Raw genomic sequence first — 15388 nt, forward strand, 5'->3', positions numbered from 1 at the left:
ATAAAAATTTTGTAACAATATTTAATGTAAAACTGTTCAAAACAACACACGCTGATAGCGTTAATTACCATCCTGAAAACATAAACAAGGTGGAAATACCTGGAGGTGTATGATACATAAAATTTAAAATTTTAGATACAAAAATTTTGACACACATGCAACTGAATGTATGTATCAATCAATTACAATTTCATTAGAAAGTTCACGGATTATTGATGATTTAAAATGATTGACGCATCAATTTTATGCGCTTCTTTAACGAATTGTATTGCGAGAAGTATCTGAAAAAAATTGTTTGAATATACACGCAGATGCTCGAAAAATTTTTCTATTCATGGGTATTGAAATGTTCGTGATATCGCTCTAAGATATCTTATATCTACGACCTTGATGACTCGCTTGAGTGTGAAAATCGCTCCGATCCGGATCAGTAGTGAGTAAAAAGCCGCGCGTAAGAGAGAAAAAGAAAGGTTCTCCTCATCATCGTGTATAAAAAAATGTTCTCCGAGTACGCGCCTTTCACGACGAAATATTTTTACCACATATTAGTTGCCGTCATTTCGTTCGTTTTGTTTAACAAATTTTTCAATTGGTTCTACAGGAGAATTGCTCCATCCGACGAATCTACGAATCCGAGTGAAAGTAATGTCACAGTGGATACTTGTACACCATATGTAAACGTTGAGCAGAACATTATGATATTTGCCATTTTGAAAAATGAAAGTAGGATGAAAGTAACTTAGTTGATGCTTAAAATCTTCGAATTATTTTTTATTCATGAACAGAGAAAGTAAAAATGGTGAAGAAAAAACAACATAATAATAATGAAATTAATAATTACATAATAATTAAAAATTAATATAAATATTCATGTTGCATGAGCGTAATTACTATAATATAATGAACTATAATATAACGAATAATATAACGAATTCCAACGAGTTAGTCAACAAAAAAAAAGATAAGGCTTAATTTTACGATTAAAAGTTCCCATTTCACACACATCGGTTGTAATTAATTTATATAATTCTTTTTTCTTTTTCGCGATTTTATAAAAGATATACATAATATATCTAAAATATTTTGTATCAAATGTGCTAAAAAATAATTATCGATAAAAAGATTGATACCTTTTTTACTGTGTTATTTTTTCCAATCTTATCTACGTGAATTATAAGAGATATTCTTTTGGAAACTTTAAAATGAGACATCTTGTATAAAATATCAAAACATTTATATATACAATACTAGGATGCAATTATATGGATTAACAATCGTGTAAAATGTCTCGTATTTTCTTATAGAGGTAGGCGAAAAGTTGTTTGAAGATGTCCAAGAAGAGCCTGCCTTACCAAAGGATCTCAAGCACATACCATATCGGTATATCCGGCTGCCCGAAAAGGAAATGTTGTCTCGGGCATCAGAATTTTATCAAATAGCAGCCGCAAGACGTACCTTAAGATACTTTAGCGCGGATCCCGTTCCAAAAGAAGTTATTCGCGAAATTATAAGGGCTGCAGGTACTTGCCTAATATCATTCTTGAATAATATTTCCCTCAAATACAGTATCAATATCACATAATTGGAAAATATATTAAGCATTTCTTTCAAGGTATATCGTGCAAAACTTGTAAATGAAAATAAGTAAAGTAGTTCATAAGATTTCTGAAGAGGGTATTTTCCTTTTCTTTGAAAATAAAAATTTTGAATTAAAGTTTTTTGGCACCATCGATATCGATTCATTGAAAATGAACTTTTATACTTAAATTCATCTCATTTCTTTCAAGTAACACACACATATACACATACACATATTATTTAGGTACTGCTCCCAGCGGCGCGCATACAGAACCATGGAGCTTTATCGTGGTATCCAATCAGACTATAAAATCAAATATCAGAAATATCGTGGAGCAAGAGGAGGAAATCAATTACAAGAAAAGGATGGGTATAAAATGGACGATCGACTTATCTCCATTGAGAACCAATTGGATAAAGGAATATCTCACCATTGCTCCGTACTTGATACTCGTGTTTAAACAGACCTATGGTACTTTGCCAAATGGAAAAAGGAAGATCCATTATTATCATGAGATGAGCGTTTCTATCGCGTGCGGAATCCTCATTACTGCTATACAGGTAATTTGAATTTAAATAATAATTGAAATATTTTCTAATTGCAAGAGATGAGATTCTTTTGTCTAGAAGATAGGATTTTTATAAGATGACAAAAATCTACAATTTTACAAAATTACTGAAAAATATTAACATAAAATATTAAAAACATTAAAATACATTGATATATCAAGAAGAGAATTGTGATTTCTTAACATTAAATGTGTCTTAATTAATATAATTAATATAATTTGGAGATACTTTATACGAAGTATGGATCCAAATTCTTGGAAACTTGACGATTTCTTATATAATAATCGTGAAACGCTTCATTTAAAATATAATTGAATTAATTATACATTTCTATAAAAATAGTACGCCGGTTTGGTAACTCTTACATCAACACCGTTAAATTGTGGACCGGCTATACGCAGTCTTCTTGAACGTCCAGCGAATGAAAAGCTCGTGTTACTTCTGCCAGTCGGCTATCCAGCCAAAAACGCCACTGTACCTGATTTACAACGAAAACCTCTATCCGAAATTTTGACTGAGATTTATTAATGGAAATATATATTAATACGAGACAAACATTCGTGTACGACGCGCCCTATTGCCTTAATAATATTTGATACTAAATAATCGAGAGAATATATTCTATTGTATACTTTCTTATTATTTAAATGGACACATCGAAAATAGGAATGTCTGAAATAAATAGTCAAATATGCATTTATGTTAGCACTATTTTTATGAAAAAATGTTATATTTTCGGATTACTATCTTTTTTTTTTTATATCTTACATAGCAATTATTAGCTACAATAGTAAAATGTAATATTTCTTGTCTTACAAAACATCACTGCCAATATCATAAAGTAATTGTAATGTCAAAAAAAGAGCTAATCCCTGAAATATAGCACCTGTTCGAGTCATGTCATTTGTATTATAATATAACTTCTCTCCTTCTCTCTTTCTCTCTCTTGCAGTTGAAATGTGTACAATGGCACGCAATAAGACTGTTCTAAACTTAATAATCCAGTTTGTGTAAACTAACGTTTATTCCAATTTGTATACATAAAAATAAGCGATGTATAAGTTTGATCAGGTTTAATCGAGGAGAGAAAAACTTAAGGATGAGTCGGCAAAAATTTGAATGATATATAACACTAGTTATACAATTAGGCGATTGTAAAATTGTCAAATTACGAAATAAAATTTGACATTAACGAATACCAAATATCACCACAGTTTCTTAAAATTAAGTACATTTAATATATAAAATATAAAAATACTGGGCTAAATGTGTGACGAAGAACATATAATCTTTCTGCGAGTGTGCTGCAAGTCTGCGTATGACAGCTATGTCACTACTAATAGTTACCTCATTAAGTGTAAAAGCTTTAGAGTATCATGATACATACAGAGAAACAGAGATAATATTTTATTTTTATCACTATTCATGGAACAAATACTATTAATATCATGATTTTCTAGAATAAATTTTTTCGTTTCCATATCTTTTTCTTTTTTTTTTCTTTCCTATGAAACTTGATTTCCTACCAAGTCGATAGCGCGAGGAGCTAAGAGTTAGTGTGAAAACTCGAGATCGCCGAATTTATCGTTAAATTTAAGCAATTGTAAAAGTTCTGAATGCAAATGAAATATTTTAAATATATTATTGACTAAGAGTAGAATAGTCTATATAGAACTAGGAGAGTATTGTCCTATTTAACGATCTTCGACTAAACCTCTTATAGTTCGTTTGTTAGTAATATCGCTATAAACGTGTATATATACATATGTATGTATATATTTATATATATGTATATGTATGTGTCAGTTCGTAAAATGAGCAAAAAATACACTTTGTTCGGTACGAATGTAAAATCTAAGATCATCGGTAAATCGAACTCCGTCTTTGTCTTTAAAATTAATAATCTCTCTGTTCGTTCTCTCTACAGAACTCTGCTGACAGTCATGAGTTATATCTTTATACACTTATATTCTAAAAGCTATCTCGGTTAAATTATATAAATATGTGTCTCCTTATACATCTTTATCTCGTCGAGATCACCAGTGCCTGAGATATCTAATGTAGTTACGCTAAACGTATCCTTCATTAATTATTATTATTATTATTATTATTATTATTATTATCGTCATCATTATTATTAACATAATTTTACAGGAAGCTGATAAATCAATGTCAATTTTGTAATAAATAGTAGTCAATGAAGTCTTTTTTTTTTTTCTCGAAAAGTTTACCGGTGTATGCCGTATACTATACGAGTGAGCTCTCGTGAATACTCTCCTAATTCTCCTAATAAAACGACCAAGACGTTGTATGCCGCAGCAATAACAAGGATAGCTCCATGACTTATATCTATCTGAGAGTGAACTTAATCACGGCGATGAAATTCAGCTATGCATAAGCGGCACGACCAGGAGCCCTCGGGAGGTGATGCAAGAGGCGGAGACAGACAATACATGTGGTATCCACGATCACAGTCGTCACAGAACAGCAACTGATCCTATTTCAGTTCGCCAAACCGTTAATAAGTAATCCAAATAAAACTCGCGTAAAACGCACACAGTATTAATATTATATTCATTTTTGTTCATTTTTCTGCGGAGAAATTTGCCGAATTAAACTTTTTCAATAAAACTAAATTTTTTTAACGAGTAAAGTGCCGACTTTTTAGTTAGACTTTTTCAATAAAACTAAATTTTTTTAACGAGTAAAGTGAATCTTATTACAATTGAATGAGAATTCTGATAGCATTGTAAATTATAATTTTGTGCAATCCTTTTTAATCGATGAAAATACATTGTAAATTGAAATTAATTAATCGATTTTTATTCACGCGCCTTTAATTACACGTCCACGGATGTAAAGGAGAAAAAAAATGTTACGAGAGAACCCTGCAAAAGATTGTGGGCATAAATACTTACATCGTTGTCAGAGGTGCCGCAAATGGAGCAGCATTTGCATTCGATACATTGCCACCTGTACTTGCGAACAGAAACGATCATGTTTGCAGTGAATTGCAAACAAGTTGGATGCCCTACAACAAGAACGTACGAACGTCATGGAACACGCATTTTGGGATGGACGAGGAGATCTGTTTGTGGGATACGAGTAGAAAGGTGCCAGGACAGTTATCTTGTGCCGAAGAACAGTGAACTCCAAGCTATTATTTTTTTCCATAAATTATTTACTTTTTTAATGCTTTTCTTTCGATCACAATCGAATCTTTACATAAGAGAAGGAACATAATGCTGTTTGACAAATCTGATCCACACACAAGTACGACTCTACAAGATGTCTTTCACCTTTCCTCAGCACTAAAAACGTCCGGAATAATGATACGTCCTCATGTTTCCGCACAGAATATTTTATTTCATGATATCTGTAATTTTTTTTTGATGTTGCATTTTGAACATATTGTTATTATTTGGAATAATAGGTGGTAAGTAATAGCAGGGCGTACCTTGGAATAGTTCACGTTCTTTCTTGCGCAGCACAATATAAACGTCGCAGATGCACACTCTCCCTCGCTCCTTTTCTTTTGCTCTCTCTCTCTCTCTTGCATTCTCTCTCTATCTCTCACTTTCTCTTCGTCATACACACATACACGCAACTCATATAACGTATATCACATCCTTTTCATATATATCATATATATATATGGAGCCATATATATATTTATATATATAACTAGTGTGATTTTTAAATACTATATTTATAAGCCTCATTAAGGGTATTGCTTAATTAAAACTGCCTAATAACAAGTCTTCAATTTTATATATAACAAGGAGGAACTATATATCTGCATGCTTCCATTGTTTTTATACCATGTGAGTTTTTCTTACGACAATCTAAGGACAATATAATATCAATTTATACAAGAAACTAAAACGTAAATATATATAGTACCCTCTCTATTCTCTGCCATATTTAGCTATACCATATTATAAATGATAGAATATTCTACGTTGTATCTCGTATGTTATATGTAAAGAAGCTGTAACATACCTTTGTCTTCTATATACTCGAGTTACATAATATATGTATAAAATTACTTCCTTAAAAGAAAAAAAAAACATGAAACTCTATGATTAAAAAATATGTTTGCTTACTAATTATATAAATTATCTCAAATATTTCAGAAATTCAAAATATAAAAAACAGCGTATACACACAGATCTACATATCGTGTAAGAGAAGTAAAGAGTTATAATTAATATGTAGCGTATATATAAGTATAGAATGAACTGCATATATATATATATATGTATGTGTGTGTATGTATAAAATTACGATATATATCTATAATCAGCAAAGTATATAAAATAATTCGAGTTTATTCGAAAGCAGATTTAACGCCGCGCTTCTCCATGTGCCTGGAAAAACTCATAAGGTATTACATTAATTTCATATGCGGGATATTCTGTGATTATTCCTAATCAAACGATATCTGTACGAGTATCAAAGCTCTTGTACAAAACTAAGCTATGTCAGATTTCTACAAGAAGAAGATATAGTTCAAGGGCGCGTTCACGTCTGACACGCATCGCGTTTTAAAAAGGTACCTAACTAAAATACATACAGTAGTTAAAAAAAAAAAAAACATCATTATACTCCGTAACTATAGTTTTATCTCGCCTATCATATTCTTTTTTTCTTGCTTGTTAAATACGTGCGTAATAAATATATTGCGTTATTATAAATGACAATATATAATAGCAAGAGGGGGGGATAGGGGAAACGATTATACTAGATTATTAGATCGAAGAAGCTAATGCCCATAACTAAAAGTAATTAAAAACGGCAGATATACAATGGAATGTGAGAGACGTGTTAGAGGAAATCAACAAACGCGCGCGATCGCGTTTTTTATCCTTACAACAAAATTCGATACATGTAACACATTCTCTATTTTACACATGTAAAATTAAAACTCGTAAAAAAAAAGGTTAGAGCTTTCCGCCTTAAAGTATCATTTCGCATATGTTCTCACGCGAAAAATACATAAAGATCATTAATAACCGTAACTTACTAATACGAAGACGAACGAAGGTCTCTTGGGTAAAAATTTGTGGAAATTGTCTAAGGGAGAACAAGCTGTTACTCAAAAGATACAGAGCTTTACTGTTCAACGAAACATTTTTTTGCATGACGCATGTTATATGAAACACGTATATTTTATATCGCGTATATAATAAACGTCTCTCCCATTTTATAAACGTATTCCACACTGATGCGAATCACCCTTGGCTCGATTATAAAAATAAATGTAATGAACACATAAAATTGTTGTTACGAAACGAATATATATATATCATAAATTATCATGAAAGATAAAACATTATCGATGTTCGTGTCAATCTCATCCAGTCAATCTTTCGTATCGAAATTCTCTCAAAATCGCGAAAGAGATATACGGAGATCCTTAGAATTGCACTCTTCTCTTTCATTATCCTTCTTTTCTGTGCTGCGCTCCTAGTTCACATCTCATCTCTCTAAAAATCTCGTAAGAGATTTACTCAACAAACGCAAAGATACAAAAGTATTTACAGACGAATCGAAAAACATGTAGAGAGAAATATCGAAATATGACGCGATCAACATGTCGTTATCTTACAATAAATATTGTTACCTTCATTAAAACGATTCTTATGATTGTGCTGAATATATATAAAGTATATGTATATATATATATATATATATTGCATCTCGCGTGTATCTAAAAATCCTCTTAAACTTGCCGGTGCGTTTCTCACGCCGTGTATACCTCTTTTCTTTTTTCTTTTTTTATCTTTTTTTTTCTATTTTTGATTTCCAACACGCAATAACGTAAATATCAGGATACACTGTCAAACAGAAGACAAACACCTCTTCCTCAATACGTGCTCTAGTGGTACTGTGCAACAGGAATTTTAATAAATCTGCGTAAATTTTGCGCAAAAGCAAAACGTCGATTCGATCGTTCGATTTCTCTATTCGATCTATCTAATCACACATACGCACGCACGAAGAAATTTAACTTATATCTCACTGTGACGAAGACTTTTTAGACTCTTCCCGTGCTCTTTTCCGATTAATATTAGACGCGTTTGAACCTCCGATTTTCTTTTTGTCTCCCTTAGAACTAATCAGTGAAAATACTAGAAATCACAGCAAATTCGCGCGTAGTAAAGGAATTCTGGAAAATTCCTATTACTCAGATGCGACAAGTTGCACCATTGACAAAATGATGTTTTGTGTTCCTCGCCTTGACTAGTGTATGTAAAGCTCGTAACCGTTTGATCTCTAAACACCGTGCAGATAATTAAATGCTTCTCTCTTTCTCTCTTTAATTATTGCACCCGGGGAGTTGCACAACAGCACAGTTTCTATTACCCTTGGCGGCAGTGACGAAAAAATGCGTCACGCGCGACAATTGTAACCCTATACAACTCAAAAAGTTACCTCCTCTTATTTTTTTTTCTCTGTTTATCTCAACAACTTAAAGCGAAGATTTATAGAAAGTAACATGGTCTGCAAAACTGATAACAGATCTCATTTTTACGATATCTTTTAACGGCTACACGCGTACGCGTGATACGCATCAACAAAAAAAAGGCAGGATCCTCAAAAATGATTACAAATGTAACAGATAATTCTAAACATCTCGATATTGCGCGATTAACAATTATAGGTACGTTTGGAATATTACGAATAGGGAGGGGGAGGAAACAGCGATCCTCTCTTTGCGTAAGGAAGAGCACGTACGCTTGCTTGTGTCGTAAAATTAACAAGTTACTCAATATCTTTCACGATGTTAACAGCTGAAACATGGAAGTATAAACAATTATAGCGTGAACACGTATATATATATATACCCAATAACGCTATATGCCGATATCGGCGCATAAGATACTGCCGACATGAAAACCATCTCGTATCGCTAAATCATCGCTAAGTCACATATCGCGCGTTACGTAAATAAGCTACTACTAGTCGCATCTCAGTCGCGCGAAAGCATACTCGAGATATTGCAACGTATGTACCGATCTCCTGATTTTGTTTTTGAGTTGTATCTGGCTATGTATTCACAGGACGCAGTGCGCGATAGGCTCGCAAAGAGATGTAGAAAATAGTACCGTCCGTGTAGACACGGAACGACTCTTACTGTCTCTCTCGATTCAGAATATATTTATCATCATTTATTATCATCGTTATCATCATTCATCCTCATCGTCATCGTCGTCATCGTCGTCTTTCGTCGTCGTAGTCGTCGTCGTGCGCGGATCGAGTTAATTGTGATTCGCTCTCCTGGTATACTTGCGCTTGATCTTTTCCTCTGGCTTACCTGAGCGGCCACAGTCGCTGCACGACACCAACTCCTCGGATCCGCCCGTCTTCTTGTTCTCGCGAGCGTCACCCAGGCAGAAGTCGCAATACGGGGACGGTTGCGCCGCGGACGACTTGCCGCCGGCCTTCTTCTCCACGATCGGTCCTCCACCTCCGCCACCGCTCGCTCCTCCACCTCCTCCTCCTCCTCCGGGGGTGGGCGACCCTCCTGTCACGGTCTCCGCGGAGGAGAGCGACGGGACGGCGGTGCTGCCGGGCGAGGACACGGCAGGCAGATGATCTTCCTTGGCCGAGATGGTGGGCGACGCTGGAGCGATGGGCGTCTGCGCGGATGTCGGCTGCAGCTGCTGCTGCGATTGTTGCGATGGTTGTGACGCCGTTCCCGCAGTGGATGCGGCGGCTGGGGCCGCCGGGGAAGGACTCGAGGTATTCGAGGAAGTAGCATTCTGACGACCCCGACGCGTACCACCTGATCACAAACCGATCAACATACCCACAGTTGCGCTTTGCCGTCATAAGCTGATGAACCATGCACACCGGCTTTATATGATAGATACAAAGTCGTATTTTTTTTTTATTCTTTCTCTCTCTTCCTTTCTTTTTCTCTTTTTGTGAACGTCCGTTCGTAATCGATTCGGTTATGTCGAAGTGGGCTGAGATACAACTCTAGATGACTCGACACTTGGTTCGAATACGCAGAGAGACCTCTAAAATTATGAAAATTAAACTCAAAATTAAAAAAAGACAAAGACAAACATTGAAAAATTTGAAGAACAAGATTGAAATTTAGAAAAAAATTTGCTATGATTTGCACTTTGTCGGCTTTAATAAGATTTTAATTTAAATTATAATTATTGTAAAGTTTTATATCGAAAAAAGATTTGGCTGCAAATTGACAAAAATGATTAGAAATAATTTGGAAACAAAAATGGCGACTGTAAAGTTGAAACACTATATATATTATATCTGTTATGTATTATTTTACATGGATTGTAAAGCCCACTGTTTAAATTATCACATTTTCTTCAGATAACAGAATCAATTATTCTAAACATTCATAAAATGTCTAACAAATTGTTACAACAAGGAAAAAACAAATCTGATTATGTAAGTATAACAAAGTGCACATATCAATCATTCCATCACCAGCAGCAAAATCCAAAGATATAACGACGAGATATATCGATTTTAAGATATAGAGACAAATACAAACAAACGATTTTTCAAACATATTGAAAACTACAAATAACTTCAAAGATACCTATTTGAATCAACGAAGCCTTAACATTCATTAATAGGAGAATCGAAGCCAAAATCGCTCTAGGAGTAATACATAAGCGTCAAAACAGCGAAGAAAAGAAAAATCTTTATGTTTGTTAGACTCATTCGTAAAAACTATAATCATGCTGAAAAGGGAGATACTAATTAAAAGAACTACATATTTAAAAAAAAGAATACGCACAAGTATACAAGACGCTATAATCACGTTTTTTAAAGAAAAGAAAGAAAAAAATAACTAACTGATGATTCGATAAGATCTCATCTCTCTCGTTATCTTAAAGTATATAGAAAACAAAGAAATAATTCTATATTGCAGAAGCATGCTACTGCAAAAGAGATGCAACACAAATAATTATCGCTTTCTCATACATTAAGATATAAGGCATTCCCACTTGTTCTCACACAATAGGTAAAATATAAAAAAAATACACAAATATATCTTTATAATAAAATGCAAAATCAAATCACTTATATCATACTGACTTGAATATCATTTGATCCGTATGATATATAAATTAGTGATTATCATAATATATATATATAATAAAATTAATATATAATTAGATATATATATAATTAGGTATTAGAAAGGCATAAATTTCATACATACATATTTTAAGAAATATAAATTTAAAATTAGAAAGAAGAAGATATATATAACGATATCTTATTTGCAATGCATGCATTTGCAGTACATGTAAAAAAATTTATAAATATATATTAGGTTGTACGGGATATGAGTTCTTGGATGAATAGTTGCATGGAATAAGATTAAAAACAATGGCATAGATGGAGAAGGAAATTGGATGAGAGGCTTGAGGAGCGCGGGGCTTAAAGGAAAGTGAGAAAACTGAGCTGATTTTGGCTCCAACCTGGCTGGTTCGAAGCAGCGGTGTCTGCAACGCTCCTAGGTTCAACTTCGGCAGGACTGGGACTTAGTTCCTTAGCAGGATCACCGGAGGAAGTAGAGTGGGAATGACCGTAATGGTAGACCAGACCAGGTCTGGTCTTATACCGTGCGCTGCATACTGCAAAAGTGCAAATACTGTTTTCCCGCAATCCATCCAATGCAACGTCCAATGATAAGACAGACCTTTTTGTTTAATGGACGATCAAGGGAGGTAATATCATATGGGACATCAGAAAAGCTGATAGGGGGTAACGTGGGGGGACGCGGGGTGGTGGTCAGGGATAGCATTTGCACACCTTCCGCACCAGTACACATCCCTATCCACCTACGAGTCTATATGTGGACAAGCAGTGAAGGAGTTCCAGCCCAAGAAGCAAAACTAATACGATGCAAGGCTTGATGCTTGTACTCCTACAGAATGAGCTCGCTACAGTGTTGAGCCAGTACATTCTTGCTCTGTTATTATTGCAGGTAGAACTAGTCCGAAGATATTTGGGCCGGTGACATTAGCTCGATCGTCAATAAACAGAGTTCAATGTTCTGCTAAAATTATCTCTTTAACGAGCTCTTGACAACCAGACCAAATGTCTTTAGATCATCTGCTAGTCTAACAGGAGTGGTTTCAAGAAGTAAACAGATTGCAGGCACATTCGAGTTAATTCATAGACTTTGTGTCTGGAAATGTTTGACCAAATTAGTAATGGCTATTTTATACTCCTTCAAGAAGAGAAAATCGAGTTTGTTCAGAAAGTTATTTCAATTTTTTTTTTAAATCTTTTCGTTCTTTTGTTTGATTATGCTATAAATGTAATTGAATTCCATAAATTTGCGCATAATAAGTATATAAATAAACTGTTTTTCTCGAAATAAACACACATTTATAAATCAATGTCTTACTTATGTCTTACTTATAAATGTAAGAGATAACTCAGCTTTAAAGTCAAGAGATTATATGTTCATAATGGATTTAAATGTTAGACAATGATAGTATAAACTCTCAAGTAAATTTCAAGCATTTGACTGATATAATAGTATAACTTGTTAGTATTAGCTTTTACCCGTTTTATTTTAATTAGAGTGAGATGACTATTAAAAATGACAAATGTTAAGATCAATTAAGTTAGACTGCAATGTATCAGATGTCTGATTTCAGCATGGTAATAGAATAATTATTCAAGTTATTTGCATAGAAAGTCTGTATATATCTTTTGATTATTTTTAATCCAATTAATAAATGTAGAAAAACATTTAGAAGCTTAAATATAAAAACCATATATACTATTTATGCACAAAGTTTTGGATATTTGGAACATGTAACTAATCTTTGCCTTGCACTCAGAATCATACCATAATTGCTCCTACTCAAATAAAGAAAAACAAAATAATATAATCAAATATAAGTTTCTCAATTTTTATACTTAAATTTTTGTATATGTTACTTTTAATTTGAAAGTGACTGACGATACCAGTCAATATGATATACTCTGATCAGTTTCTCTGAATAAGTAAGTAATATCGAGTTGTAAGAAAATAAGCAACTTTTCGCATTATGTAGTTACTGTTGTCTGGCATATATAAGATTATTTAACTGTAATATTTAACAATTTATTTCGAATTTCCATCTTATTTTATATCATAATCTAACTTTTGTGTCGTGGTGTAATATATGGGGCACCATATAAACGTGGGATAAAATTAACAATTTTGTAACAAAAAAATACGTTTATAACTTATTTGAAATAAATTTCAAAACTAAGAATAATATTTGTAATAAACTAATAACAGGAAGAATAGTCATTTGTAGTTGTATCTATGATTAAACTTACGGTCACAAACGAATGGTTTATCAGTGTCAACAGTGTCGTAATTGGCTTTTTTGCGTCCACGACCCCCACCCTGCATTAGATATAAATTACATTACTTATATATTTATGCAGATTGTCTATAAATTGGCATAAATTTAAAAGCATCTTGCACATAAAATATGCATAAAAATGTATATCACCTCAAGATATAGATTTATTGTACTATATTAATATTCTACATTTGAAATATTTATTATATCTATAAATGTGTATTCCTACATACCTTTGTTCGTTTACCGCCTGGACTATCTGTTGAAGGTGGATGACTACGAGCAGGATGGTGGCCACCTCCACGAGTTTTCCTGCGTTTTCTTTTACTACTATAACTCTCTTCATAGTCATAATCGCTATCAGGATCAGGTTCTTCGTAGGCATCCATATCTAACATATCTTGTTCATCATAATACCAAGCATCTTTACTATGTTCATCTAAAAACATTCAATTTTTATTTGCAACATAGTTTAATAATACCAATGTTTAAATTATATGATTTAAATAATGATAAAAATATTTTTCATAGAATAATTTTATCTGTTATAATATTGTTATAATACCGTTAAATTTTGTTAAATTGTATAAAATATTTATTCATTTTTGTTTACCTTTAAGCACTACTGAATCTTTACTATCATCGTTTATGTGCGTAACAGCTTCGACACCTTCTGTTCCATCCTCTGTATCACCTCTTGGTCCTCGTTTTGGATGCAGATAATGCATCAAGTATTGCCGTCGTTTTTTTCGCCATCTTTTGCTTGGATAGGTATAGATTTGACCATGTAACAACCCTGGTAATCTTTCTCTCGAGGACATGAAAAGTGCAGAATGATTCTGTGCCACGCCTGTAATTTTAAACAATTTTAAAGATTATTTAAAAACAAAATTTTGAGATAAATAATTGTAATAATTTTAATTGTAATGTTTAATTGATATGTTACAATTAATATGACTATTTATAAAAATATAAAAACTTAATTAGCATTAATATAGATAAGCAATAACCTAAATTAGCAGAATTTTCTTTTTACAAAGAAATAATATATTATTAATTTAACATTAAACATGGTAGAGAGATCATTTAATTAAATATAAATTGTTGATACAAAAAGTTTTATTCCATCGAAATATTAAGTCATAGAATTAAGTCATTGTTACAGCTTAATCATCCTACATGATTTTGCAGAATGTTTACAACATTCGCGATAAATTCGATTAAATAAATCAATAATACCAAACCGGTATTAATATATGTTCATTAATTCTACAATAATAGTAAAGATGAAATTACCATGGCATTTAATCATCTTACCCGTTTGCGAATCGAGGAAGGGCATACGAAGACGTCGTTCCCGGCATAATCGACTATTATAATTGGAGGAGTTTTCAATGGCTTCTCTGTAAGCCGTGTCGTTGAGGAAGCTGCAAGTGGATCGATAATTATTTGCGATTGCTCTGCGTGAGACTTTTGCGATAGAACGGAGCATAGAGACAAATACGTACCTTTCTATTTTACTTAAATTACTTTCGTTCACCACTTGTATTATTCCATTGTTATTGTGGGACATGGCCGGAGGCATAGCCACCGCTGTCATCTTTCACCTGCCTGATGTCCAGAGTCCAGACGTTATACTCCGTTACCTTGCTTGTATACTAGACTACAGTACCTCTTCTTCCCGGAAGTGGCACTACGATGATCAAATGTCGCGCTCTAATATCAATAAAATCAAGAGAGATATAGGAGATATAGTCTCAAGTAATGATACAAATAATAGCGAAAGACATTATTGACAATACGTAAAATATTATTATAAGATGAGTGATAGAAAAAATATTTTTACATATTAAATATAGTCGATTTCCCTT

At 33.1% G+C, this 15388-nt stretch overlaps 2 protein-coding genes across 3 annotated transcripts; one reads left to right on the forward strand and one right to left on the reverse strand.

The window, feature by feature from the left end:
- Positions 1-382: 382 nt before the first annotated feature.
- Positions 383-3109, forward strand: Iyd (Iodotyrosine deiodinase). The gene is made up of 4 exons (XM_083083086.1): positions 383-642; positions 1305-1520; positions 1823-2139; positions 2491-3109. Exons 1-4 carry the CDS (start codon positions 498-500, stop codon positions 2674-2676), a joined length of 864 nt encoding a protein of 287 aa, XP_082939212.1. The 5' UTR covers positions 383-497; the 3' UTR covers positions 2677-3109.
- Positions 2860-15214, reverse strand: D4 (double PHD fingers d4). Of its 2 annotated transcripts, XM_083083082.1 has the most exons (9): positions 15026-15214; positions 14835-14944; positions 14131-14367; positions 13751-13956; positions 13489-13558; positions 11625-11780; positions 9470-9940; positions 5067-5179; positions 2860-4645 (listed from the first exon to the last, which is right to left on the reverse strand). In XM_083083082.1, exons 1-9 carry the CDS (start codon positions 15115-15117, stop codon positions 4514-4516), a joined length of 1587 nt encoding a protein of 528 aa, XP_082939208.1. In that variant the 5' UTR covers positions 15118-15214; the 3' UTR covers positions 2860-4513. The 2 variants fall into 2 exon arrangements, with proteins under 2 accessions (XP_082939208.1, XP_082939209.1); XM_083083083.1 differs by lacking the exon at positions 11625-11780 and having other exon boundaries at positions 15026-15213.
- Positions 15215-15388: the final 174 nt, after the last annotated feature.

The sequence above is a fragment of the Camponotus vicinus genome, unplaced genomic scaffold (genome assembly GCF_025532165.1).
Source record: "Camponotus vicinus isolate PSW18456_S1 unplaced genomic scaffold, iyCamVici1.0 SCAF_11, whole genome shotgun sequence".
Classification (NCBI taxonomy): domain Eukaryota; kingdom Metazoa; phylum Arthropoda; class Insecta; order Hymenoptera; family Formicidae; genus Camponotus; species Camponotus vicinus.

What these genes read in the sequence shown, in the direction of transcription:
- D4 (XM_083083082.1), bottom strand. Translation starts at nt 15,117, where the DNA reads ATGACAGCGGTGGCTATGCCTCCGGCCATGTCCCACAATAACAATGGA. An exon ending in CTTCCTCGATTCGCAAACGG is followed by an intron (nt 14,368 to 14,834) that starts GTAAGATGATTA and finishes TTAAAATTACAG; the next exon opens with GCGTGGCACAGAATCATTCT. An exon ending in AGATTCAGTAGTGCTTAAAG is followed by an intron (nt 13,957 to 14,130) that starts GTAAACAAAAAT and finishes GAATGTTTTTAG; the next exon opens with ATGAACATAGTAAAGATGCT.
- Iyd (XM_083083086.1), top strand. Translation starts at nt 498, where the DNA reads ATGTTCTCCGAGTACGCGCCTTTCACGACGAAATATTTTTACCACATA. An exon ending in ATCTACGAATCCGAGTGAAA is followed by an intron (nt 643 to 1,304) that starts GTAATGTCACAG and finishes ATTTTCTTATAG; the next exon opens with AGGTAGGCGAAAAGTTGTTT. An exon ending in CGAAATTATAAGGGCTGCAG is followed by an intron (nt 1,521 to 1,822) that starts GTACTTGCCTAA and finishes CATATTATTTAG; the next exon opens with GTACTGCTCCCAGCGGCGCG.